The 24,286-nt window shown below is 55.2% G+C and overlaps 1 protein-coding gene across 4 annotated transcripts in view; it reads right to left on the bottom strand.

Annotated features, from left to right (window-relative positions):
* The window catches only part of TBCD (tubulin folding cofactor D), a 186,900-nt gene that overhangs the window by 121,348 nt on the left and 41,266 nt on the right, over positions 1–24,286 (bottom strand). For all 4 annotated transcript variants that reach the window (XM_030828266.1, XM_030828268.1, XM_003281647.4 and 1 more), the window contains 6 exons: positions 21,783–21,828; positions 17,826–17,958; positions 12,894–13,030; positions 11,274–11,334; positions 9,458–9,532; positions 4,322–4,416 (listed from right to left, as the gene is read on the bottom strand). In XM_030828266.1, the coding sequence (XP_030684126.1) occupies positions 4,322–4,416; positions 9,458–9,532; positions 11,274–11,334; positions 12,894–13,030; positions 17,826–17,958; positions 21,783–21,828 (547 nt within the window). The remainder of the gene's footprint in view (positions 1–4,321; positions 4,417–9,457; positions 9,533–11,273; positions 11,335–12,893; positions 13,031–17,825; positions 17,959–21,782; positions 21,829–24,286) is intronic.

The raw sequence follows: 24,286 nt of genomic DNA, 5'->3' as shown, positions 1-24,286 counted from the left end.
TTCCTGAGTCCAACAGGCAGAGTTCCCCTATTCAGAGGACTAAGGGCAAAAAGACCCAGGGTGCCTTCAAGGCAAACATCGCATCACTGCCTGCCCACCTGACTTCCCTAGTTTTACTTCTTCCTCCTTTAGCATGCACCAATGAAGCTCCACATTTCCTCTAAGACAAACAAAAGCTTTAGTCATCAAACATGCTCATCTATATTGGGTCTTTCTACAACATTTATTTGCCAAGCATTTGTTTTCTTTTTTTTTTTTTTTTTTTTTTTGAGACAGGATCTTGCTCTGTCACCCAGGCTGGAGTGCAGTGGTGCGATATCGGTTCACTGCAACCTCCGCCTCCTAGGTTCAAGCGATTCTTCTGCCTCAGCCTCCCGAGTAGCTGGGATTACAGGCATGCACCACCACATCCTTGTATTTTTAGTAGAGACGGGGTTTCACCATGTTGGCCAGGCTGGTCTCGAACTCCTGGCCTCAGGTGATCCCCCCGCCTCAGCCTCCCAAAGTGCTGGGATTACAGGCGTGAGCTGCCGTGCCCAGCCTGTTTTCACTTTTCAAACTAAACTGACAGAGAACCACAGTAACTCTCCAAGGAGACAAGGAGGTGCAGGGACAGCTCAGCCGTGTGACATGGAGGAGGCCGAAGGGCTGAGCATGAGCCGTGACTCCTGAAAGACTTCCTGGCTCCCGCAGCTGCCGTGTGTGTGTGTGTGTGTGTGTGTGTGTGTGTGTGTGTGTGTGTGTGTGTTTGTTTAGAGATGGGGTCTCACTATGTTGCCCAGGCTGGTCTCAAATTCCTAGGCTCAAGTGATCCTCCTGCCTTGGCCTCCCAAGAGGCTAGGACTACAGGCACCGCCACCACACGTGGCTCCCAACTACAGCTTTATATAAACAAGACGGCTCTCGGAGGAATGGCGTGAGGTCTGAAACAAAAACATACGAAGTATGCTGCAAATGCTCATTGAATGTTAGCCCTGTCACCTCCTGAGTCAGCCCCAAGACGGGATCTCTTTCACCCCTGCCTGAAAGACCCCTTGCCCTGCCCAGAGACAGCACAGCTTCTCCATGCTCCACCAGCTACAGAATGGGGGCTGCAAAGAGGGTTCGGCTCACATGGAGGGCACCACCAGGCAGAAGGGGCCAGCCAACCATGCGGAGGTCACAGGCCAGTGTACTCCACATCACATATCAGTTTCTGAACAATAGCTTTACCCTTTTCCTTTATGATGCCAACACCCATATCCTCTCTCTCTCGCTGCCTGGGGTCAGTGGGTGTTGCCATAAGACACGACAGAACACACACACAAACCAGTAGAGTCTCTTGTCTCCTTCGAGTGAACCTGGAGCTGGCTCCCCACAGGCAGGGACTTCATTCCATCCCGGCTACACATTCACACACACACCCTCACACACGTCTAGTATCACAAATAAACATTACGAGTCACTCACTTCAGATGGAACAAAACCTTACATGAAACCACAACTTCATGGTTCTGGGGTCAGCAATGATTTCTTAGCTCTGACACCAGAAACACAAGAAAGAAAAAACGGATGAGCTGGACTTCATTAAAATTTAAAACCTGGGTCAAATATCACCATCAAAGAAACTGAAAACACACCAGGTACAGCCTACAATCCCAGCACTTTGGGAGGCTGAGGCAGGAGGATCACTGGAGGCCAGAAGTTCGAGACGAGCCTGGGCCACATAGTGAGACCCCCATCTCTACAAAAAAATTTTTTAATTAGCCAGGCATGGAGGCCAGGTGCAGTGGCTCACGCTTATAATCCTAGCACTTTGGAAGGCTGAGGCGGGGTGGGGGGAGCGGGAATCGCTTGAGCTCAGGAGTTTGAGACCAGCCCGGACAACATGGGAAAACCCCACCTCTACAAAGAATACAAAAATCAGCTGGGAATGGCGGCACGTACCTGTAGCCCCAGCTACTTAGGGGACTGAGGTAGGCGGACCACCTGAGCCTGAGAGGTGGAGGCTGCAGTGAGCTGAGATCACGCCACTGCACTCCAACCTGGGCGATGGGAATGAGATCCTGTCTCAAAAAAAGAAAAAAAATTTGCCAGGCATGGTGGTGCACCCCTGTAGTCCCAACTACTTGGGAAGCTAAGGTGGGAATATGGCTTGAGCCCAGGAGATCAAGGTGGCAGCGAGCTGTGATGGGGCCGCTGCACTCTAGCCTGGGCAACGGAGCGAGACTCTGTCAATCAATCAATAGAAAGTGAAAAGGCAACCATGGAATGCAATAAAAGATTTGCAAATCATATATCCAATAAGAGACTTATACCCAGAATACATAAAAAAACTCTTACTTACAACAATAATTAAAAAAATAATTTTTAAAATGAGTAAAGAACTTGAACAGACATTTCTCCAAAGAAGACATGCAAATGGGCAAACACAGAATATGCTCAGTGTTATCAGTCGTTGGGGAAAAGCAAATGAAAAGCACAACAAGGTGGCACTTCACACTCACTAGGACAGCTTTTTTCTTTTTTTTAAAGAAGCAGGGGGCAAGTGTGGTGGCTCACGCCTGTATTCCCCACACTCTGGGAGGCCAAGGCGGGTGGACTGCTTGAGCTGAGGACTTCAAGACCAGCCTGGGCAATGTGGTGAAGCCCCGTCTCTAACAAAACTAAAAATAACCTGGTGTGGTGGTGCGCACCAGTGGTCCCAGCTACTCAGGAGGCTGAGGTGGGAGGATCGCCAGGTCCCGGAAGGCGGAGATTACAGTGAGCAGAGATTGTATCACCGCACTCCAGCCTGGGCAACAAAGTGAAACCCCATCCAAAAAAAAAAAAAGATAAAAACAAGTGTTGGTGAGGATCAGAGAAACAGAACCCTCATACACTACAGGCAGGAATGTAAAACCGTGCAATCATTTTGGAAAAAGTTTGGCAGGTTCTTAGAAAGTTAAACATGGAGTTAACGTATGACCCAGCATTTCTTCTAGGTCTATACCCAACATCCACTCAAAAACGTGTACACAATGTTCACGGCAGCGGTAACCTAACAGCGAAAGGTGGAAACAACCAGATGTCTGTCCATCAGCTGATGAACAGGATGGACAAAACGTGGCGTGTGGTGCATTTACATGCAGGACGAGGCTCTGCCACAGGAAGGAAGGAGGCACTCCACAGGCTACGACACAGAGGAACTCAGTGGAAGAATTCAGACACCAAAGATCACACGTTGTAGGTTCCACTGTTATGAAATGTCTATAAAAGACAAACTCACAGAGACACTGGAGATGTGGCTGCCAGGGCAGGGGTGCTGGGGAGAGTGGAAAGTGAGTTCTTAAACACAGGGTTTCCTTTGGAGGCAATGAAAATGTTCAAAAATTAAATTATGGCAATAGTTGTGCAACTCTGTAAATATACAAAAACCACTTAACTGTACACTTAAATGAGTGCATTTTATGGTATGTAAATTAGATCTCAATAAAAAGGCCTAAAAATAAAAGAAGTCTGAAAAAAAATAAGCAGAGACATTAAAAAAAAGAACTGCAGGCTCTAAAAGCTCTCCCCATACATCACAATGCCAAGTGCAAAGCGGTCACTTCAGACGCCACCACAGCTCCACACTGGGAAGACGCGAGGCCACCACATCTCAGGTGTCTTTATTTTGGACAGAATCAAGTCTCCGTGGTGGGGCCCTCTCAGGATGGGCCCCACTCTATCCTGTACAGACATCCTTTCCTTCCTGCCCTCAGAGGGCACTGCCAGCCACACCCAGGGACTCTCTCCACCAAACACAGACAGCACTGCGTGTGGCCACGGCACAACAGCTGGTCTGGGGCAGTGCCTCTGCGTCTGCCATGCTGTGCCCTCTGTCCCCACCCCACTGCTGGCCACTGCAGAGCTCCCCTGGCCCTCCACCCCAGTTCCCACCCTGGTTTCATGCTGGCGTGAGCCTCATCTCCAGGGAGCACCGTGTCACTCCAGGTGACCCAGGATGCTGCCAGGGGTACCTGGTTCTACAACTGAAGCAGGTGCCACTGCATGTGTCCTTAAGGGGCAACAATGTCCCTCAAGAATGAAAACTGGTTTTGGGGAGTAAGAAAATCAGACATTACAAGGATTCGTGGCCCTCCAAAACCAGCTACACAGGGTAATCTGTGGCATTAAAATTTCACAGCAGGAAAAAGAGGCAATTAGGAAATTACGAAGGCCAATGCGAGAAAAAGGTGGACAGACCTTGTTCTCAAGCTCTTCTGTGCACGCCTGCAGCAGGGCCACACCGCGGAGATGGGTTCAGACGAAGGGCTGCAGCCTGCCACAGACAGCAACTGACTGTGCTTCAGCTACTCACCATCCACGAGGCGAGACGGCAGCAACAGGCCTCTCCTGCCCAGCTCCGCCAGCGCCAGACATCCCCCATGCCATGCCTTGTCAGTCTCCTGGAAACTGAGAGCAACAAAGATCCTGAGACCACAGCCCACGTGTCAGCTTTTGGTTCAAAGCCCACAGCATGGCAAGGAGCACAGCCTGGCAGGTCCATATCCCGTGCCTGTAAGGCTCACGTAAGGCTCACTAAAACCCATTCCTAAGTTTTTGAAGTATCAAGGCTGGGCACAGCGGCTCACACCTATAATCCCAGCTACTCGGGAGGCTGAGGCAGGAGAATCGCTTGAACTGGGGAGGCGGAGGTTGCAGTGAGCTGAGATCGCGCCACTGCACTCCAGCCTGGGTGACAGAGCGAGACTCCGTCTCAAAATAAAAAAACAAATAATCAGTTGGCTGAAGAAATAACACACTGCGACTGAGTACGAAGACAACAGCCGTGCGCACCCCAGGGCCTCTTCAGATCTCCCGAGAGTGAGGACAAGTCCTGGTCAGTCCCCAAACAAAGAGACCGTCCTGTCCGTGTCGTCCCAGGTGGGGTTTTCCTACCACAGCGGTGTCGCTCCAAGTACGGGCAACACCCATGCTCCCATAGAAAGAAATGAGACACTTCAGAAAAGTAGGAACTTAAAACAGGAATCCTAGCACAGGAAGACGTCAGTAGAAAAGGGAGCAGGAAGACCTTCTTTAAATGACACCCCACTGTTTAGTCAAACTCAGAATTAAAAGCTAGAATAATGAACTGGCATTGCAAGATTTTTCACAGTATTTGAAATATGAACTCTTAATGAACAATTGCAATGGCCATCGATCAAGTCATAATATTTTATATGTACTAATTTCTCTGGGGTGGTTCAGAAGCTCTCCTGATTCTAATTAAATTGATTTGACAGCAAATAAATGTTTAGGAAAACCCACTAAACTGTATGACTAGCTGGCAATCAATATGGACAAGAATACTTAGGAAAATTGGAGAGTGCACATCCACCTGGCGGCTGCCTCGCCTCCTGCATGCCCGGCCCAGAGGAGAGGAGGGGCGGAGACAGACACCAGCTTCCACCAGCTGCTCCTCAGAGCTCACTGTCACCGACTGACACAATCACAGTTAAACTTCGTCCAAGTTCCAGATGTTTACTGTCTGCCCAGAGGCTCCATGGGCCCTTGCATATTTTCACATCAGCACTTGCGTCCTTTAGGGTTTTCATTGGAAAAAGATGCTTCACACCTTTCACAAAGATTTAGTTAACATCTGAATGAACTTGACAAAATACCAAGGTTACCGTGACTTAAAAATACCAAAACAAATGCCCGTCAGGCCAATGTCTACTTCTAAATCCGACACGTGTTCACTGTGGCACGGTGGCGAGGGCGGCAGGGTCCAGGGGGTGCCGTCCGTCCATCAGGCTCGCCTGAGAGGCCCAGCACCACCACGGCACAGTCGAACCGGAAAGGGGACTCTGTCCATGGACACCAGGGGCACAGGGAGAAGCCAAGCAGCCGGGGTGAGTTCCTGCCCTCAGATCCAAGCTTAAGGCACTCCTGGGAGCACAGGAGGGTCTCAGAGGAGGGAAGACAACAGAAAACAGTGGAAGCTATGAGTGGGCGGACGAGCGGGAGAGGAAGAGAGAGAAAAAGAAGGCAGGCAAAGAGTGTCGCAGGTACACGGGTCTCAGATCATCAAGAGCAAGGGGAACAGCACTAATGTAAAATGACCTCAAAGATGCGTTTGGTGGAAAAGTGTGACAAGTAAGCCATTATCTGTTTAAAATGAAAGAGACAATTTTAGCCAGGTACAGGGCTCAGGCCTACAGTCCCAGCACTTTGGGAAACTGAGGCAAGAGGATTGCTTGAGGCCAGGAGTTCAAGACTAGATCTCTACAAAAATAAAATAAAATAATTAGCCAGGTGTGGTGTTGCACACCTGTAGTCCCAGCTACTCCGGAGGCTGAGGCAGGGGGATCACTTGAACTTAAGAGGTAGAGGCTGCAGTGAGCTGTCATGGTGCCTGAGCAACAGAGTAAGACCCCACCTCTAAAAACAAAACAGCCGGGCGCAGTGGCTCAGCCTGTCATCCCAGCACTTTGGGAGGCCGAGGCAGGCAGACCACAAGGTCAGGAGATGGAGACCCGACTGGCCAACATGGTGAAACCCCGTCTCTACTAAATACAAAAAATTAGCTGGGCGTGGTGGTGGGCGCCTGTAGTCCCAGCTACTTGGGAGGCTGCAGCAGGGGAATGGCTTGAACCCAGGAGGCGGAGCTTGCAGTGAGCCGAGACCGCGCTACTGCACTCCAGCCTGGCGACAGAGCAAGACTCCATCTCAAAAACAAACAAGAAAACCTCTGTATCCACCTGCTCACACCTGCATCAGTTCCCGGAGGGATGAGGAACGGGCACCCCGGGTCACCTGCAGGGGGGCTCCAGGGTCTGGGGAGACTGTCTTCTTCCCCTCGGTTTGAATTTTGAACGAACACATCACCCAGTCCAAAACCTCAGTGAAACCCTACGAAGGAACCCACGTGGTGAGGCTCCTGCTGACACGGAGTGGGGGCAGCGGGCAGCGGGCGGCGGGCAAGCGGGGACACAGCATAGTGCCGTGGCTTCCAGACGCTCCACACCGAGTGTCTCAGAAGACGCTCTCGGGCAAGTCAGCAGGACCCACAGCTGGGCCCGGGCACAGGTTCAGTTGGTTTGCACACGGGAGAACCCAGTGGGGTTGGCACAGACACAGACACACTCCTCTCCAAGGCACCCTGCTTCTGCCACAGCCTGGGGTCTGGTGCTACTTCCTAGGTCCTGGGAATGCTGCAGGGCTGGTGATGGGAGACGGGAGGGGGCCCCAGGTCCTGAGGGAGTCGTGCACGCTTGGGGGACAGCCACACCAGACACACAGATCCTGAACCCCTGGGGATGGGTGCAGCTCCACTCATTGCATAACCCAGCCCAGGAAAGGAGCGGGGAGTAAGTTAACCCTCCTGGGTGCCGGGTGTTCTTACAGTTAATATAATTAATGCCCTTTCTCCTAACCGTTTCAGAAGAGGGTGGCAGCTCACCACACGTCCCACGGAAGGACAAGATTGGAGCAGCCACCATGCAGGGCTGCGGGCCACCCCACGCCCCAGCAACTCCTGGCTTCCTGGTGTCTTCAGACATCCTGCTCTGAGGCTGCACCTTTTTATGCCACAGTTGACAATCACACGCTGAGCACCCAGGGAACAGGAAGGCAGCGCTGACCAGAGCTGCATCCTGCGAGGACTCGGGACGACGGCCCTGCAGCTACTTTGGGATGAAGGCCCTGCGAAATCAAGAGTAAAAAGGCCACCCCGTCCCAGAACCTAGCTACAAAAATGGAATGAGCACACTAAAATAACAGAAATAAAGGTAAAAATGCACCTGAAGATTAAACAAGCCAGGAAAAATGAAACTAGATCAAGATGGTGAGCTGGAGTAAGGAACACACCGTCCAGAGAGGCTGCACGTTGTGGAGGGAAAGACACACAGTGAGTTTCAGGAGACACACTAGGCCTGACGGGCAGGCAGCCCTGCGGCCAGAGAGAGGCAAAGTCCAGACAGGCACGGGCAGGCCCGGCCTGGAGCCCACCACACTGTTGTGAAGGCCGCAGGTGGCGCCAGGCGACAGGAGGACGTACGCCCACCACGACCACCAGAAAGGAGCTCCAGGGACACGCCTGAAACAAGGCTGGAGGTCGCCTACCGAGAAGCCAAGCACGTAGCACCCTCCAACCCCTGCCTCCCGTCAAGCAGTTGCGATAAAGAGCATGCTTTCTGCTAGCAATGTTTCCACCGGAAGAGTATTTCTCACACATGCATGCGCACTGCTCTGAAAAACATGACCCACATCTGACACATTGTGTCCTGTGCTCCTGAAATTCACTGAGCAGGCTGGAGGCTAAGTGCACAAGGAATCTGCTCCAGAAGGAAAACAAGGCTTTGTGCACAGCTCCGGAGCTGTCCCTGGTGACTGACAGGTAACGCGAACTGGAGCCTCCAAAGTGCTGACAGCACAGCTTTCTCCACGGTGTCTGGGCTAATGAAGAACAACAGCACACCTGGGGTCCTGAACAAGCTGGATGCCTGCTCTCAACCCTCGGCTGCTGAAACTGGGAGAGACGTTCACAGAAGCAAAAGTGGGGTCCTGAGCAAGCTGGACGCCTGCTCTCAACCCTCGGCGGCTGAAACTGGGAGAGACGTTTACACAAGCAAAAGAATCCCTGGGGAGGTCACAGATCGATGCCTCACACGTGTGAGCACACCAGGGCAGGTTTGCAGGCCCCAGGCTGAAACCCCAGGCCCTGCCACCCGCACAGCCCAGCCCACACCTCTACCACCCACAAGCCACACGGTCCCAAGACCCAGAACTCCCTGAAGGCTGACAGGACAAATGCAGCACAGCACACGTGGCTGTCTATACTCAGTTTTGTTTTGAGACCAGGTCTCACTCTGTTGCCCAGTCTGGAGTGCAGCAGTGGCACCATCATGGCTCATGAAGCCTCAAACTCCTGGCCTCAAGTGATCCTCCCACCTCAGCCTCCCGAGTAGCTGGAACCACGTCCGGCTAATTTTTTAACTCTCTGTAGAGATGGGGTTTCGCTTCATTGCCCAGGCTGGTCTCGAATTCATAGGCTCAAGCCGTCCTCCCACTTTGGCCTCCCAAAGCCTCACATTTCATTAAAATGAAATCCAACTTCAAACTCAGGCCTTGGTCACACCGGCCTCACTTTAAGGTCTGAGTGATACACGTGGCTAAAGGGCAGGCGAGGGGCAGACCTGAACCTCCCAAAGAAAGCTCTCGGGGCAGCCCCAACTCACTCAATAGAGCTTTTCCTTTCAGAACAAACATCTACATGGGTGTATGTCTAAACTGACTCTCTTTTTCCTTAAGGTTTTTAAATAAAATGGAGTTGATAAAAGGAACACACCAGAAATAACAAGAGTTCTCAAGTTTAACTTCAAAAGGGGGAGAAAAGAGCTTCTGGAGTTCTGACACACAGCTCAATGAAAAGCAAGCATGGAAGGATATAAGGAAAGCCAGGCTTCTCAGCTTACGGTCAGGCCCACACGCCTCCCCTGCTCTTCTCACATACCTGAAGCAGTCCAGCACAGACCCGACCACGTCATCCGCCAGGGCTCTGGGAAGCCTGCCAGCCATCCTACCGATGCTGAAAGAGAAACGCAGCAATCCATCAGGGGCACCACCAGCCTGTCGCCAAGGGCATGCGTGACACGTGTGAACGGCCTGAACAACCATCCTTTCCTCCAGAGACCAGGAGAGAAGGGGCCAACTCCCTGCTGGAGCCCGGCGGTAAAACAAGCTGAAGGTTAAAGGAGCCTGCACACATCCAAAGCAGCCAGTTTCAAAGGAGACGAGTGAGCATACGGGGCACAGGGCAGGTCACCAGGTACCACCGTAACGCAGACACTGCAGGCCACCAGTGATGGCTGAGGGCACCGAGGCAGCGGGCAAACACTGAGGGCTTCACCCTGACCCTCCCTCCTGGAGCCGGGCTTCCTCTGTGCCACCCCAAATGCTGACCGTGCAGGCTCCCATCAGGCCAAGTGACGGGCTCACGGCCCCACATGGAGGCCGGCTCACAGGGTCCAAGTCCCTGGAGATGGCTCCGTGGGGAACGTCCTGGCCAGGGGCCTCCAGGAAGGACACTGGGAAGGCCTGCCCAGCCTCTCACTGCGTGGGCCCATCACACCCCACCAGACAAGGCTCTGGGCTGAAAAGCCGTCCCCTGTGTACAGCAACACAAAGGCCTATGTGAGCCCTGCAGCGCTGTGGAGCTCCTCCCAGACCTCACGGTGTGGACGGACCCAGCACAGACGCACGCGAGAGCAAGGGCAAAAACCAGCCTCCCCGTCCCCCAGCACCTGCCGGCCCCTCTACCTGCCTCATCCCCCAGCACCTGCCTTGTCCCCTCCACAGCAGGGACCTCCCCGCCCGACCCCCAGCACCTGCCAGTCCCTCCACCTGCCTCGTCCCCTCCACAGCAGGGACCTCCCTGACACCTCAGCACCTGCCGGCCCCTCCACCTGCCTCGTCCCCTCCACAGCAGGGTTCTCTCTGCCCCCCAGCACCTGCCAGCCCTTGCACCTGCCTCATCCCCTCCACAACAGGGGCCTCCCCGACCCCCAGCACCTGCCGGCCCCTCCACCTGCCTCATCCCCTCCACAGCAGGGGCCTCCCCCAACCCCAGCATCTGCTGGCCCCTGCACCTGCCTCATCCCCTCCACAGAAGGCACCTCCCTGACATCTCAGCACCTGCCAGCCCCTGCACCTGCCTCCTCTCCTCCACAGCAGGGGCCTCCTCGACACTTCAGCATCTTCTTCACGTGTATCGCTGTCCCTGCACAGCCCGAGCCCAGAGGGCCACCGGCTCCTCCAGGCCAGGGCTCCACCTGTTGTGCTCAAGGCCAGGCCCCGCTGGATCTGCCTCGCGACCTCCACTGAGGCCCGGGGTGCATGTCGACCCCCACAGGTATGACAGGTGCTAGTGAGGGGTGAATGAGGGGCTGGCACCTGCTCACCCCACAACAGAGGGCTCTTCCCCGAGCACCATCATTGTAGGAGCCGTGACCCCCATCTGTGGGGAACAACAGGTGGCGAGCACAGTGATGAGGATGTGGAAAAACAAGGGAACATTTTGAAGATAAACAGGTAAACCTGGCCTGCTCGTGACCCGGCAGGGCCAGCCAGAGGCAGGAGGACGGAGGAGCCTGAAGCTCCGCCTCGGGAACCATCTTCACGCCAACACGTAAAGCAACACACGTATGTTGGAGGGGGCCACGGGGGGGGCCGCGCTGCCGCTCCAAAGCTGTTGGGTATTTGTCGCTGTTGAATCGCACAAGAGAGGCCGGCCCACTCCCCGGGGTGCTTCTGCGGCTGCGGACACCTACCCCTTGGCTGCAGACCACCGCACGACAGTGTCCTTGTCCTTCAGCCCGACCAGCAGCTGCTCTGTAGGAAGAGGAAGGTGATGCACGACAGAGTCCACACAAAGTTCCTAGTTTCCCAGCTGTAAGGTGACCCATCCTGTACACTACTCAGTGCATACGCTGAAGGGAATTACATTAACAATATTAATTTTAATGACAGGAAAAGAACATTTCCTTCTCTCCGTTCTCAAATAATCACATACGGCCATGTTCCTAAGTTCTCTGTTCCTAAGAAACAGATCTACCCCATTAAAGCAGGCAACAGGGAGCAGCTGCCTGCCCCCAGGTGAAGGCCAACATCAAGGGCCCCACCCAGGCCGGGGAAGGGCCTGCAGCTCACGGGTGACCAAAGTGGGCTGGGAATCTTCCAGAGAAAACCCCCAGCCAGCGGCTGCACGAAGACGTCTCTTCCAGGGACCAGGCCTTGGCGGCAGGCTAAACTTTTAAGAACCACACAGAAGCCTAGAGGATGCGGGGAGGGGTCGGGTCACACGGTGAGGGCCCTGCAAGCCCCAGCAGGGGTGAAGCCTTGGCCCGAGGGCACCAAGCAGCCCTGGGAAGACCCTGATGGAGAAGCTCGCTGAGTTCTCCACAGGGGAGGGTGGAGAGACAGTCTGGAGCCAGCACAGCAGCTGGAATGCAGGCAGAGGGGACTGCGTGCAGGGGGTGGGAGACGGGAACGAGCCTGGGGTAGGCTATGGACATGGGGAAGGGGCAGACCCAGGGCCCCGCCCGGGACTCAGAGCACAGATGCGGGCGCCTACCACGCAACCAGGGAGGGCTCTGAGAAGCAAAGGTCAAGGGAAGGGCCAGAGTGGATGCTGGCTCGGGGCTGGCAACGGTGCCGCAGGCGCCCTGATGGTCACGGTCGAGGTGGGGTGTGGACGACTGGGGAGAAACCTGCCCTGGAGGGAGCAGAGGGGATGTGAGCAGAGCGCGGCACAGCACAGGCAGCACGGCCCCACCCACCCATCAGGAAGCTGGGAGATAATGGGAGGATGGGGGCCTCACAGGGAGGGGACATGAGGAGGCCCTGCCTGGGTCCGGGGAAGACCCTATCCAACCGTCGCAAGAGGGCAGGACAGGGTGTGGACAGGAGCCAGTCCCAGGATGGCTGCCGTGAGGGGCTCCTAACTGTCTCTGTGCAGCAGGAGACCCCGGAGGAGAACAAGGCAGTGGATGGAGACCCCTGTAAGGTGTAATGTGGTTTAAGGGAGTTTGAAATGGCTCCTGAGATAAGGAACTGAGCAGGGTTTAGGGGCCAAGGAGCCAGAGACCTGAGCCCCAGGGACCCCAACTCAATTTCCCGGGAGAACTGTTTCCTGAGGACACCAGCTACCCAGAGCAAGCAGCCTAGGTCAGGAAGGTAGGGAGGCGGTGGGAAAAAGGGTTTCTACGGCACACAGAAAGAGACTGGGTTCAGGAGCCAGAACATGGGCAGCGACCGTGCACTCGGTGAAGGGGACGGGTGGCCAGACAGTGCTGGCACCAGCAAGGGAAGAAGGAAGTGTGGTCCTGGGGTGGAGGGGACTCGGCCCGACGATGCCCAAGAGCGGAGGCCGCCGCTTAGACCCCACGCACCTATCACACGCTCCACTCCATCTGGGATGTCGTCATCTTCGTCATCATCTTCGGTCAGGATGAGTGGCTTCTGCTCACTCTGACCCTGAGTGACGAGCTGCAGATTTGCAGCCAAAGAGCGGCAGCCACGCTGATACCTGTGCAAACCAAAGCATCCTCAGATCAGCTTTGCAGCTCACAGCATCCTGATGACTGGAATCAGTCATTCAGTGTCACTTCGAATCTTAAAGGGTGTCTGTGAAAATTCCATGCACTTTGCAGAGACCAGATAAGAAGGGAGAACCTGGAGGCACCGCCATCAGCACAAACTGCCAGGAAGATCCTGGTGTGAGCCACAAAGCATGCCCCGATTCCAGAATATCCTCAGCTGGTGTCCAGGTTTGATTATGGAAAGTCAGGAGAGAAGGCATGATGATGGGTACACAGACGACAGGACCAGCACCAGAGGCGTTCCAACGACCAGCACCTTCCCTGGAGAAGCACCCGGCCTCCGGGACCCTCTGCCTCCTGGCAGCCCCTTCCTGAACGGCCACCACTGCCACCGCCCAGGCCACACACAGCCCCTTCATCACCAGGTGCTGCGTCCCACCCATCACCAGTTCCTACAGATCCTGCCTCCCGAATGCCCCTCAAAAGGCAGCAACATGTAGCCCTTTTCACACCTACGTGGGGCACCTGCATCATCATCCCCTGGACACACCATGAAGGGGCCCACAGCACAGGCCCCGGGACCTGGCTCCCGGTCAGGCCTGCTCTGTGCCTACTTGCTGTGTGACTCTGAATAGCCCCTGAGCCGCTCCATGCCCCCACTTCCCCCTCTATAAAATGGGAACGCAGTCCTACGCAGAGAGCTGTGTGAGGAGCGGTCACAGTGTGCGCTCGGAGTGCAGCCCAGCCCTGCACTGAGTAAGGCCCCCACGAACACGGCTGCTCCTGCCAAGGGTGAGTGCAGGGAGGGCCGCCTGGCTGTGGGCCCTGCTTCCCCGGCCTCATGCCGAAAAGGCGTCCAGTGAGAGTTCAGGGCAGCTGCCGCGGCTGTAGCCTGAGACAGCCTCCCAGAGGACAAACCACTTGGGCTTCGGAGGCAGAACCGGAACTCACACACTGGTGCTGATGCCATCAACCTGCCTCGAATGACTCATCCTAGATCTTGCCCTCTGGGACTCAGTTTCCAAGTCTAGGAAACAAGGAGGGGGGAGGTTTCCAAGATGGCCCCGCGACCCCCACCTCCTAGCATTCCTCTCACACGAGGTGTGGCGTGGGCCCAGTGATTCCCTCCCAAAGAACAGAATACGCAGAGTCTGGCGACAGCTGCCACCTTCCCAACAGCCATGGTTTCCACCCGCCTCTCAGCCTCCAATGAAGCCAGCTGCCATGCTGTGCGCTGCCCTGCGGAGGGGCCCACGTGGCAAGGACTTCAAACGGGTCCCCACCAACAGCCCACAAGGCACCGGGTCCCAAGGAGCACCGGTCCGGCAACCCATGAGGAGCATGGAAGCAGACCCCCCACCAATGCAGGCCTTGAGACGGCAGTGGCCAGGCCGGAGCCTTCACGAAGCCTCAGGAGAGACCCTGACCGGGGACCCGGCTGAGCCACGTCAAGATTCCAGACCCACCAGAACTGTGAGGAAAAAGTGCACTGTTTAAGCTGCTAAATTTAGGGGTACACTGTTATGTAGGGTAACTGGTATGAAGAGAGTATCATCAGCCATCGTAGGACCATGGCGGAGACCATCAGACACCCAGCAAGACACCTAATGCCCCACGAGCAGGCACACCCCGGCCCCCACTCTCCCCTAACATCCCACAGGCAGGTGCACCCCGGCCCCCACTCTCCCCTAAACTCCACAGGCAGGCACACCCCAGCCCCTCTCCCCTAATGCCCTACCAGTCCCCCCCCCCCTCCCTACTCCCACAGGCAGGCACACCCCAACCCCCAGTCTCCCCTAATGCCCCACAGGCAGGCACACCCCAGGCCCCAGTCTCTCCTAACGCCCCACAGGCTGGCACACCCCAACCCCCAGTCTCCCCTAATGCCCCACAGGCAGGCACACCCAGGCCCCAGTCTCCCCCCCACAGGCACACCCCAGGCCCCAGTCTCCCCTAATGCCCCACAGGCAGGCACTCCCCAGCCCCTAGTCTCCACCCCAGCCCCTAGTCTCCCCTAACGCCCACGGGCAGGCACACCCCGGGCCCCCACTCTCCCCTAACGCCCCACAGACAGGTGCACACCCCAGCCCCCAGTCTGCCCTAACGCCCCACAGGCAGGCACACCCCCACTCTCCCCTAACGCCCCATGGGCAGGTGCACACCCCGGCCCCCAGTCTCTCCTAATGCCCCACAGGCAGGCACACCCCAGCCCCCAGTCTCCAGCCCAGCCCCCAGTCTCCCCTAACGCCCCATACGCAGGCATACCCCGGGCCCCACTATCCCCTAACGCCCCATGGGCCGGCACACCCCGAGCCCCACTTCCCCTAATGCCCCACGGGCAGGTGCACACCCCGGCCCCTAGTCTCCCTAACGGCCCATGGGCGGGTACACCCCAGCCCCCAGTCTCCCCTAATGCCCCACGGGTGGGCACACCTCAGCCCCCAGTCTCCCCTAATGCCCCACAGGCAGGTGCATCCCAGCCGCCACTCTCCTCAAGCAAGCGCGCAGCTCAGCCACCTCACAAAGACCAGACGGCACCACAAAGACAAAGACCTCAGGCTGCTTCTGCATGTGCCCTCCCGACCTCAACAATGGTGAGACTCGAACAGAAGGCGTAAAGCCACTGTTGGCCAGCAGGTGATGGCAACCAAGGCAGGGCGACAATCCCCAGCGAGGGGAAGCTACAGGTGGGCCACCTCCACCTCCTCCCTGCAGGGGTACTTTCTACACTGTACCAGGGAAACAGCCCAGGAAGCAGCAGTCTCACTGGGTGGAGGGCTCGTATGTGGGGGAGAGGATGTTGGGGAGAAGAGAGCTGCTGAGAAAGAGCCCCGAAACTCTGCCCAAAAATTCCCTTAGATCCCTGGGCACCCCAAGATAAGGAAACACAAGGCAAGACTCAGACGCACCTGTCAGAGAATGGCTGGGAGGCCGAGTGCTGCAGTGGAGACTGTGCGACCCTCAGAGGGCCCCGGAGACCAGGGCCCAGCAGGGCAGGAGGGAAAGCCGTGACTTCCACCTAAGACCCTGAAAGGCTACATACTTAAAGCAAGAACCATGCTGTGGAGGAAAGACCAATCCCTGGAGGAGAAGAGCTGAGAAAGACCCAGCCTAACAAAGCTTCAAGCCAAGGCTGGCAGGAGGAGTGGGATGAACCAGGAATCTAACAGCCCGCCAGGGCGTAAGTCCATCCTCGTCAACAGAAGACAACCAAGAAGAGAATGGTACTAACAGAAACATCGAAAATCCAACCGAGGAGATAAAAATGGAAACAAGTTAGAAATACATAAGAAACAGGAAACGTAAAGGAAGACGGAAAAAAAAAACAAACACAAGAAGGGGGACTAAAGCCCAACCACGTTAGAATTACGTGAAATGTATATGGCAACACGCACATCATTATCGAGAGAACTAGGATACTGGATTATTTTCCGTACCAACATTTCAGTGCTTGTGACGCTTAACTTTACATGTCAACCTGACTGGGCCGTGGGGCACCCCGCTATTTCGTCACACCTGCTTCCAGTGCTTGTGTCAGGGGCTCTGGACCAGCAAAGCACGTGAATCTGTAGACAAAGTCAGGCAGAGGACCCTGCCGAATGCAGGGGGCCTCGTTCAGCCAGCGGAAGGCCCCAGCAGAACAAAACGCCAGCCCTCCTGCCTGGCAGTCTCTCAACTGGCCTTGTTCTGTCTTCAGACTAAAACCAATCAGCTCTTCCTGGGTCTCCACCCTGAGGCCTTCGGCCAAGAACCACCATGAGCTCTCCTGGTCTCCAGCTCACAGCCTCGCCAATGCACACACATCCTATGGGCTCTGCTTCTCTGGAGAACCCTGCCTGGTACAGCACTGAACATTTCCCAAAGCAGCATTGAGAAACTAGCCACGAACACTGTGTCTAATGAGCAACCTCCTACAGAGTGAGCTGCACACCGAACACTACAACACAACACACGTCTCTGGAATTTGCCATCATCCAGGACAGAGCATGAGCTGACCTTAACCAAATAATTCCTTCCCAAACCACACGTATTAGCACTTGAAACCAACTGAAGGTCGCTAAAACACAGCACCCTAAGAACACTAGAAAAGTCTGTCTCCTTGAGAACCAACCCGTTCACACCGGCCAGCTACAGACTGCTAAGACATCATTTCTGCCAGCAAGAAAGGCGGTTTCACCGTCTCCCAAAGTCTCTGAAAGGGAGCCTGTCATTCAGACTCATCACTGATCAGACGCAGCTTTCCCCCACAGCACGTCCACACCAGGGAGGCCGCACCGCCTCTGAGCGACACGACGCACACACGCCGCCCTCCTGCCACGCTGACTCCCAGCCACACGACGCACACGCCGCCCTCCTGTCACGCCAGCTGCAGTTCTTCCAACTGGGAGATGCAGTCAGAAAATAACCAAAAGAAAACCGTTCCTCTCAAAATCAGAAACACTTCTAGGATTAAAGAAATGAATGAAAGCAGAAAACACTTGTTACTAACGCGTCTTCTCTGCCATCACCACTGGACACAAAAACCACAGCACCAGCCACACCAGACGCTCACCTACGGCTCGGCATGCCCTCCAGACAGTGCCCCTGACTGTGTCCAGAACCAAGGCGCCTGCCTCCCCACCCCATGGTGCCTGCCTCCCCCACCCCCCAACAGGGCAACTGCCTCCCCACAGCACCTGCCCCAACAGCACCTGCCTCCCCCGCCATCAATGGCGCCTGCCCCCCACAGCACCCCCTCCTCACCCCGTGGCCCTCCCCAGGCGCCGCCCTCACGGTGCCTACCTCCATGCTGCCACCTTCGGCTTCAGGAAGGTCAGCCCCAGTCGCTGCACAAGCTTCACCCCCAGCTTCCGCAGCAGGATCTGGTTGCTCTCAGGGAGTCTGCAGCCATCGAGGCACTTGAGGACGGTGGTAGCTGCAAACAAGAGCCAGACTCAGTGTGGGGAGGGCTGCAGGCATCTTCTGACTGCACCACCTGTGTCCCTGAAACCAACAGGCTGCCCCACAGGGACCTCAAGGCAGGAGACGTTGCTAAGACCCCCATCATCCCAAATCATGAACCAAGAGCTACTGGAGTTGAACCTACTCAACTTCCTTGCTGTGAAGCAACAGCGGTGGAGGTCAGGAGAGCAAGTGCTCAGAGGGCAAGGAGCCAAACTGAAGGGGGGCAGCACACACAAAGGCCCAACCGACCACAGGCACACTGGAGCCACGGAGACCCCGCAGGCCACGGGCACATTGCAGCCACACAGACCCCACAGGCCACAGGCATACTGCAGCCACAGAGACCCTGCAAGCCATGGGCACACTGCAGCCACACAGACCCCACAGTCCACGGGCATACTGCAGCCACGGAGACCCCGCAGGCCATGGGCACACTGCAGCCACAGAAACCATGCAGGCCGCGGGCACACTGCAGCCACGGAGACCCCGCAGGCCACGGGCACACTGCAGCCACGGAGACCCGCAGGCCATGGCACACTGCGGCCACGGAGACCACGCAGGCCACGGGTACACTGCGGCCACGGAGACCCCGCAGGCCATGGGCACACTGCGGCCACGGAGACCACGCAGGCCACGGGACACTGCGGCCACGGAGACCCCGCAGGCCACGGGCACACTGCGGCCACGGAGACCCCGCAGGCCACGGGACACTGGCCACGGAGACCCCGCAGGCCATGGGCACACTGCGGCCACGGAACCACGCAGGCCACGGGCACACTGCGGCCACGGAAACCATGCAGGCCACGGGCACACTGCAGCCACGGAGACCACGCAGGCCACTGGCACACTGCAGCCACGGAGACCACGCAGGCCACGGGCATACTGCAGCCACGGAACCCCGCAGGCCATGGGCACACTGCGCCACAGAGACCCACAGGCCACAGGCATACTGCAGCCACGGAGACCCCGCAGGCCATGGGCACACTGCACCACAGAGACCCCACAGGCCATGGGCACACTGCAGCCACAGAGACCCCGCAGGCCATAGGCATACTGCAGCTATGGAGACCACGCAGGCCACGGGCATGCTGTGGCCGGGAGGAACACACAGGCCACAGGGCACACTGCGGCGACCCCAGAGGCCATGGAGCACACTGCGGCTGGGGAGAACACACAGGCCACGGGGTTCCTGTGGCTTGCTCTGTTTTTCAGGGGGAATCACTCGGTGTCATGCAGTGATGACAATAGCAAGACAGGAGGCTGAGCCAAGGGGAGCCTCAAGGTAGCGCTGGACACAGCATGACAGGGAGAGCCTGCAAGCAGGAGACGCCCGGGTGCTGTGGGGTGGGGGCAAGCTGAGGCCAGGAGGACAGCATTCCTGCGACAGACAAGGGCTGGGGTGGAAGTGCATGGCGGCTTCAGAGATGGGCTGGAAGTGAAATGGACAAGACTGCAACCAACTGACAAGGGAGAGGAGAAAAGAAGAGAAGCTGAAGACAGAGCTGAGAGTTAGCTGAGGTGATGGAAGACAAGATGGAAGAAGGGGCAGTGGGGCGGGGACAGAGCAGGGGGATGGGGGCTGGAGCTGCAGAGCCCTGCGGGAAGCTCTGCCTTGAGGCTGGGAAATGACAGAAAGTGAACGTTCACCAGTTTTAGGTGGGCGCTGTGACCTCGAGCAGAGGTGCCGTTTAACTCATAATGCTTGCCTATAAAACCAGGTCAACTGAAAGAGCATCTGAGTAACTTCTCAGAAGGCTCCGACAGTGGGCAGGACGAGCGTGGGTGACAAGCACGACAGCCCGAGAGGGAGCAGGTCTGTGTTCACATCACCAAGGACACTCCTCCCGCCGACAGGGCCTGGCAACGGCTGCTTGCGTTCTCGGGTGTGGCGAGGACGTAAAGAGCCCCATCTTCCAGAGACACGTAGGGAAGTGCACACAGGTGAGATGGCAGTGTGTGTCCCTCCTGTGCGATGCAGGGATGAAACGGGCCGCACACAAAAACTCACACACTCCTGAGAGAGACACGGGGCGTGCGCACCATTCTCTCTTCTTTATACATGTTTCAAATTTTCCATAATGAAAAATTTTTTAAAAAAAAGAAAGTTATTCAAATTTGATATCCGGATGGCTTCTTTTTTTTTCATCTTTTTTTTTCACTGGGATGGAGTCTTGCTCTGTCGCCAGGCTAGAGTGCTGTGGCGCGATCTCAGCTCACTGCAACCTCCAACTCCCTGGTTCAAGGGATTCTCCTGCCTCTGCCTCCCGAGTAGCTGGGACTACAGGTGTGCGCCACCATGCCCAGCTAATTTACATATTTTTAGTAGAGATGGGGTTTCACTATGTTGGCCAGGCTGGTCTCAATCTCCTGACCTCGTGATCCACCCACCTCGGCCTCCCAAAGTGCTGGGATTACAGGCGTGAGCCACCACGCCCAGTCCGGATAGCTTCTAAAACACAAAGGCTCTAAGAAGTTTCTCTTTTTCCAGATGGTAAACCTCTGCGTGGAGAGAAACACTGCCCTTATTTTCAGAAATTGAGGCTCAATCTAAAATTAAGAGAATTGAGCCAGGCGTGGTGGCTCACACCTTTAAGCCCAGCACTTTGGGAGGCCAAGGCAGGGCAGATCACTTGAGCCCAGGAGTTCAAGACCAGCCTGGACAACACAGCAAGACCCCACTGCTAAAAAAATTAGCCAGGCGTGGTAGAGCTCGCCTGTAGTCCCAGCCACTCGGGAGGCTGGGTGGGAGGATGGCTTGAGCCCAGGAGGTCGAGGCTGCAGTGAGCTGTGTCATGTATTCCAGCCTGGGCGACACAGTAAGACGCAGTCTCAAAAAGAATAAATTAAGAGAATTAGGAAGAAGGCAAAAGAGGTGGTGGCTGTGGGTATCAGAGGAACATGGCTGCTCCTAGGCCCCAAGAAGCCAGGTCCAATCTCAGATCATGACACAGGCTTTGCCCAGACCTCCCTCATGAGACCCCAGGCAGCAATCCCTCTTTATCAAAGGACTAGGAAAGTGACAAAAAGTCCAGTTATTACGCCTGTAATCCCAGCACTTTGGGAGGCCGAGGTGGGTGGATCACGAGGTCAGGAGATTGAGACCAGCCTGGCCAACATGGTGAAACCCCATCTCTATTAAAAATACAAAAATTAGGCTGGGCACGGTGGCTCACGCCTGTAATCCCAGCACTTTGGGAGGCCCAGGCAGGCGTATCTCAAGGTCAGGAGATCGAGACCATCCTGGCTAACACGGTGAAACCCCGTCTCTACTAAAAATACAAAAAATTAGCTGGGTGTGGTGGTGGGCACCTGCAGTCCCAGCTACTCAGGAGGCTGAGGCAGGAGAATGGCGTGAACCCGGGAGGTGGAGCTTGCAGTGAGCCGAGATAGTGCCACTGCACTCCAACCTGGGCAACACAGCAAAAATCCATCTCAAAAAAAAAAAAAAAAAAAATACAAAAATTAGCTGGGCATGGTGGTGTGTGCCTGTAGTCCCAGCTACTCAGGAGGCTGAGGCAGGAGAATTGCTTGAACCCAGGAGGCGGAGGCTGCAGTGAGCCAAGATTGTGCCACTGCACTCCAGCCTGGGCAACAGACGGAGACTCAGTCTCCAAAAAAAAAAAAAAAAAAAAAAATCCAGTTACTAAAACCCACAACAAAAAAAAAGAATGATAGTGTCCAAACATACAAATGTACAGTTCCTATATCTATGAATAAAATGTTAAGGAAAGACACTTGATTGTATATGAGCAAACTCACATCACAAAGATACCTTCTCTTAAAATTAAACCTTACCATAGGGCAAACAGTCTTCACGTTTTCCATGTTTAAATATTTGTGCCTTAAAAAAAAAAAAAAAAAGGTTTTTAATGTTACAAATACAATTACAAGTTTAAAACAAACACAAATTGTGAAAACAATTCATCACATCTTTCAGAATTTTAATTCTAAACACTCACCACCTAATAATAAAGAAAACAGTTTCTGTACATGATAAAGTAATTATAAGAGACTAGTGAAATCATCTCCCAGAAGTTCATCTGAAAATAGGGATGCAATGATAAGTTCACTCCCCTAATGGAGGCTGCAGCCTCTCCACCCCTCCCTCATCAATGGCATCACAAAATGTGCCCGGGTTTAAGTTCAGGGCACTACTAGCCTGGAAAAAGAAGACATCTCAGTAGGTTTTTAAAAATTATCTGCGTATAAATAAATATACAAAGGATTAAAGTTACAGGCCAAACCACCTCACACAAAGGCCTCCATCTGCATTCATACTTCACCAACAAATGAGAAGGGTGACCGGCTCAGCCCGTGTCTCACACACACACCTGGCAGCCTGGTCCCCAGGATGCGCACACATGGACGGCATCCCCTGGAGTCCATCAGACCAAACAGGAATATCAGATTTTCCCTCAAACACTGGTTCTAGCCCTCCTGAATTCTCAACCTGAGGTTTTACTTTCTGCTTTAAAGTCTGGAGGACAAATGCGATGATTCACATAAATATCCAAGCCCAATAATCAAAGAATCCTAGAACTGAGCCCTTCTAAGAAAAAGCAAATGAATTTCCTTTCCTTCAGAAAACAGAATTTCACAGTCAAGTGAGAACTGCGTCTGTCTCAGACTACCTGCACCGCACACCGCGCCACCTGTCCTGCTGTCGCCCACCACACGGCAAAACGAAGCAGGTGCCGCCCATCAGGAGATGCTCAGCCAAGGTGAAGAGGCTTTCACTAAATACTGGCGTCTTTTCTTTGCATTATGAACCCTGTAAACTGCCTGATCTCTTACTTAAGTGTAGAATAGAAACATCTTCTTATTAAAAGGAGAAGGAACTTAAACTCTCTCCATGGAGCCCGCTGGGGGGCTCTCCTAAGCGCTGAGTGGAGAAGCAGCGAAGCCACGCAGACCACCAGTCACACCTGTGGAGCAGAGCAGGGTCTCTGCGTTCCCGTTCCTCTGTCTGTAAAACGGAGCAGTGGCAGCATCCACCCCAGTGAGCCACTCGGAGTAACACATTCACCAAGGTGGTCAGAGACCTAGCCCCTTTCTCTTTAGGGAAATGGATAGTAACACGTTCCCTACACCAAGTGAATGGAGATGATCCTCGTTTGCCCAAAACGAGTTCTCATTTAACTTTAAGAACTCTTCCCTATGTTTAGTTTGTGTGAAATACAAAATTGAAAGTTAAATTATTTCACACCAATCCAGATGTATCCAATGTATTATGTGTTTTAGCCCTAAGTCATCGGTTTGCAGAGCAAACAGTTGCTAAGCAGAAACCATAGGGCACAGGCAAGCTCCCCGCAACGGTACGCAGGGTTCGGGGGCAGTCGCAGGGCCGAGCACACACTCAAATTCCCTGGGAGGTGGGCTGACAGCCTGAAGCCCACCAATGTGCAGCGAGAAGCCTGATCGCGCCTGGGGGATAAGAAGACAAGAAACTTCACAGAGAAGCTGTCACTGCAGCCGGCTGGCCAGCTCAGTGGGGAACAGAGTTTACCAGACGGACAATCAAGGGTCCCTCACCCCCCCGAACCTTGGTAGGCTTCCAACTGCCACAACCAACAGAGGCAGGCAGGAGCGATGCCAGTGACCCCCAATCCCAGGTCAGAAGCCTGGCAGCCTCTTTCACGGTCTCTCCAGACACCTCCCCTCAAGACACTCCCTCCGGGAAACCGGCTGCCACCCAGGAAGAGCCAGTTTCAGTTGAGGGCCCCCGCCGCACTCAGCCCTTCAAGGCACCTGCCACATGGTCTTCTCGGCAGAGGCCGAGGCATCAAAAGGCAGTAACAAACCGCCCCCTGCACCCCACCCTGCGAGGCCACAGAATCGATCCATGCAAGAGTGCGGCTGTCACTGACGCCACCAGCTGTGGAGTACGTCGTTCCACAACAAATAAACCTGGGAGCGGCTGAAATCTCATCCTACAGGCAAAGGGCACCACCGTGTCACCTGCAGCCACGGCCACGTGACCAGATTCCAACAGCAGCAGGATGGAGCACATGGGGATGAACAGTGACGTGCTCAACAATGAAGACCGCTACAGAGGCTGCTGCAGAACCCCAGCGGGAAAGGCCAGAGCCTAAACCAGAAGAGCAGCTGTGCAGCTGTGGGCAGAGCAGGACAACGATCTGGAAAATAACTGCTCTCAACAACAGGCTACCGTGTCCCCCGGTCCCTCCCGGCGACGGGCCACTGTGGTCCCCCGGTCCCTCCCGACGACGGGCTAGCGTGGTCCCCCGGTCCCTCCCGGCGACGGGCTAGCGTGGTCCCCCGGTCCCTCCCGGCGACGG

Source organism: Nomascus leucogenys, chromosome 14 (assembly GCF_006542625.1).
Source record: "Nomascus leucogenys isolate Asia chromosome 14, Asia_NLE_v1, whole genome shotgun sequence".
Taxonomy (NCBI): domain Eukaryota; kingdom Metazoa; phylum Chordata; class Mammalia; order Primates; family Hylobatidae; genus Nomascus; species Nomascus leucogenys.
Note: the sequence above shows the minus strand (reverse complement) of the source record. Positions and strands in the feature narration are given on the sequence as shown.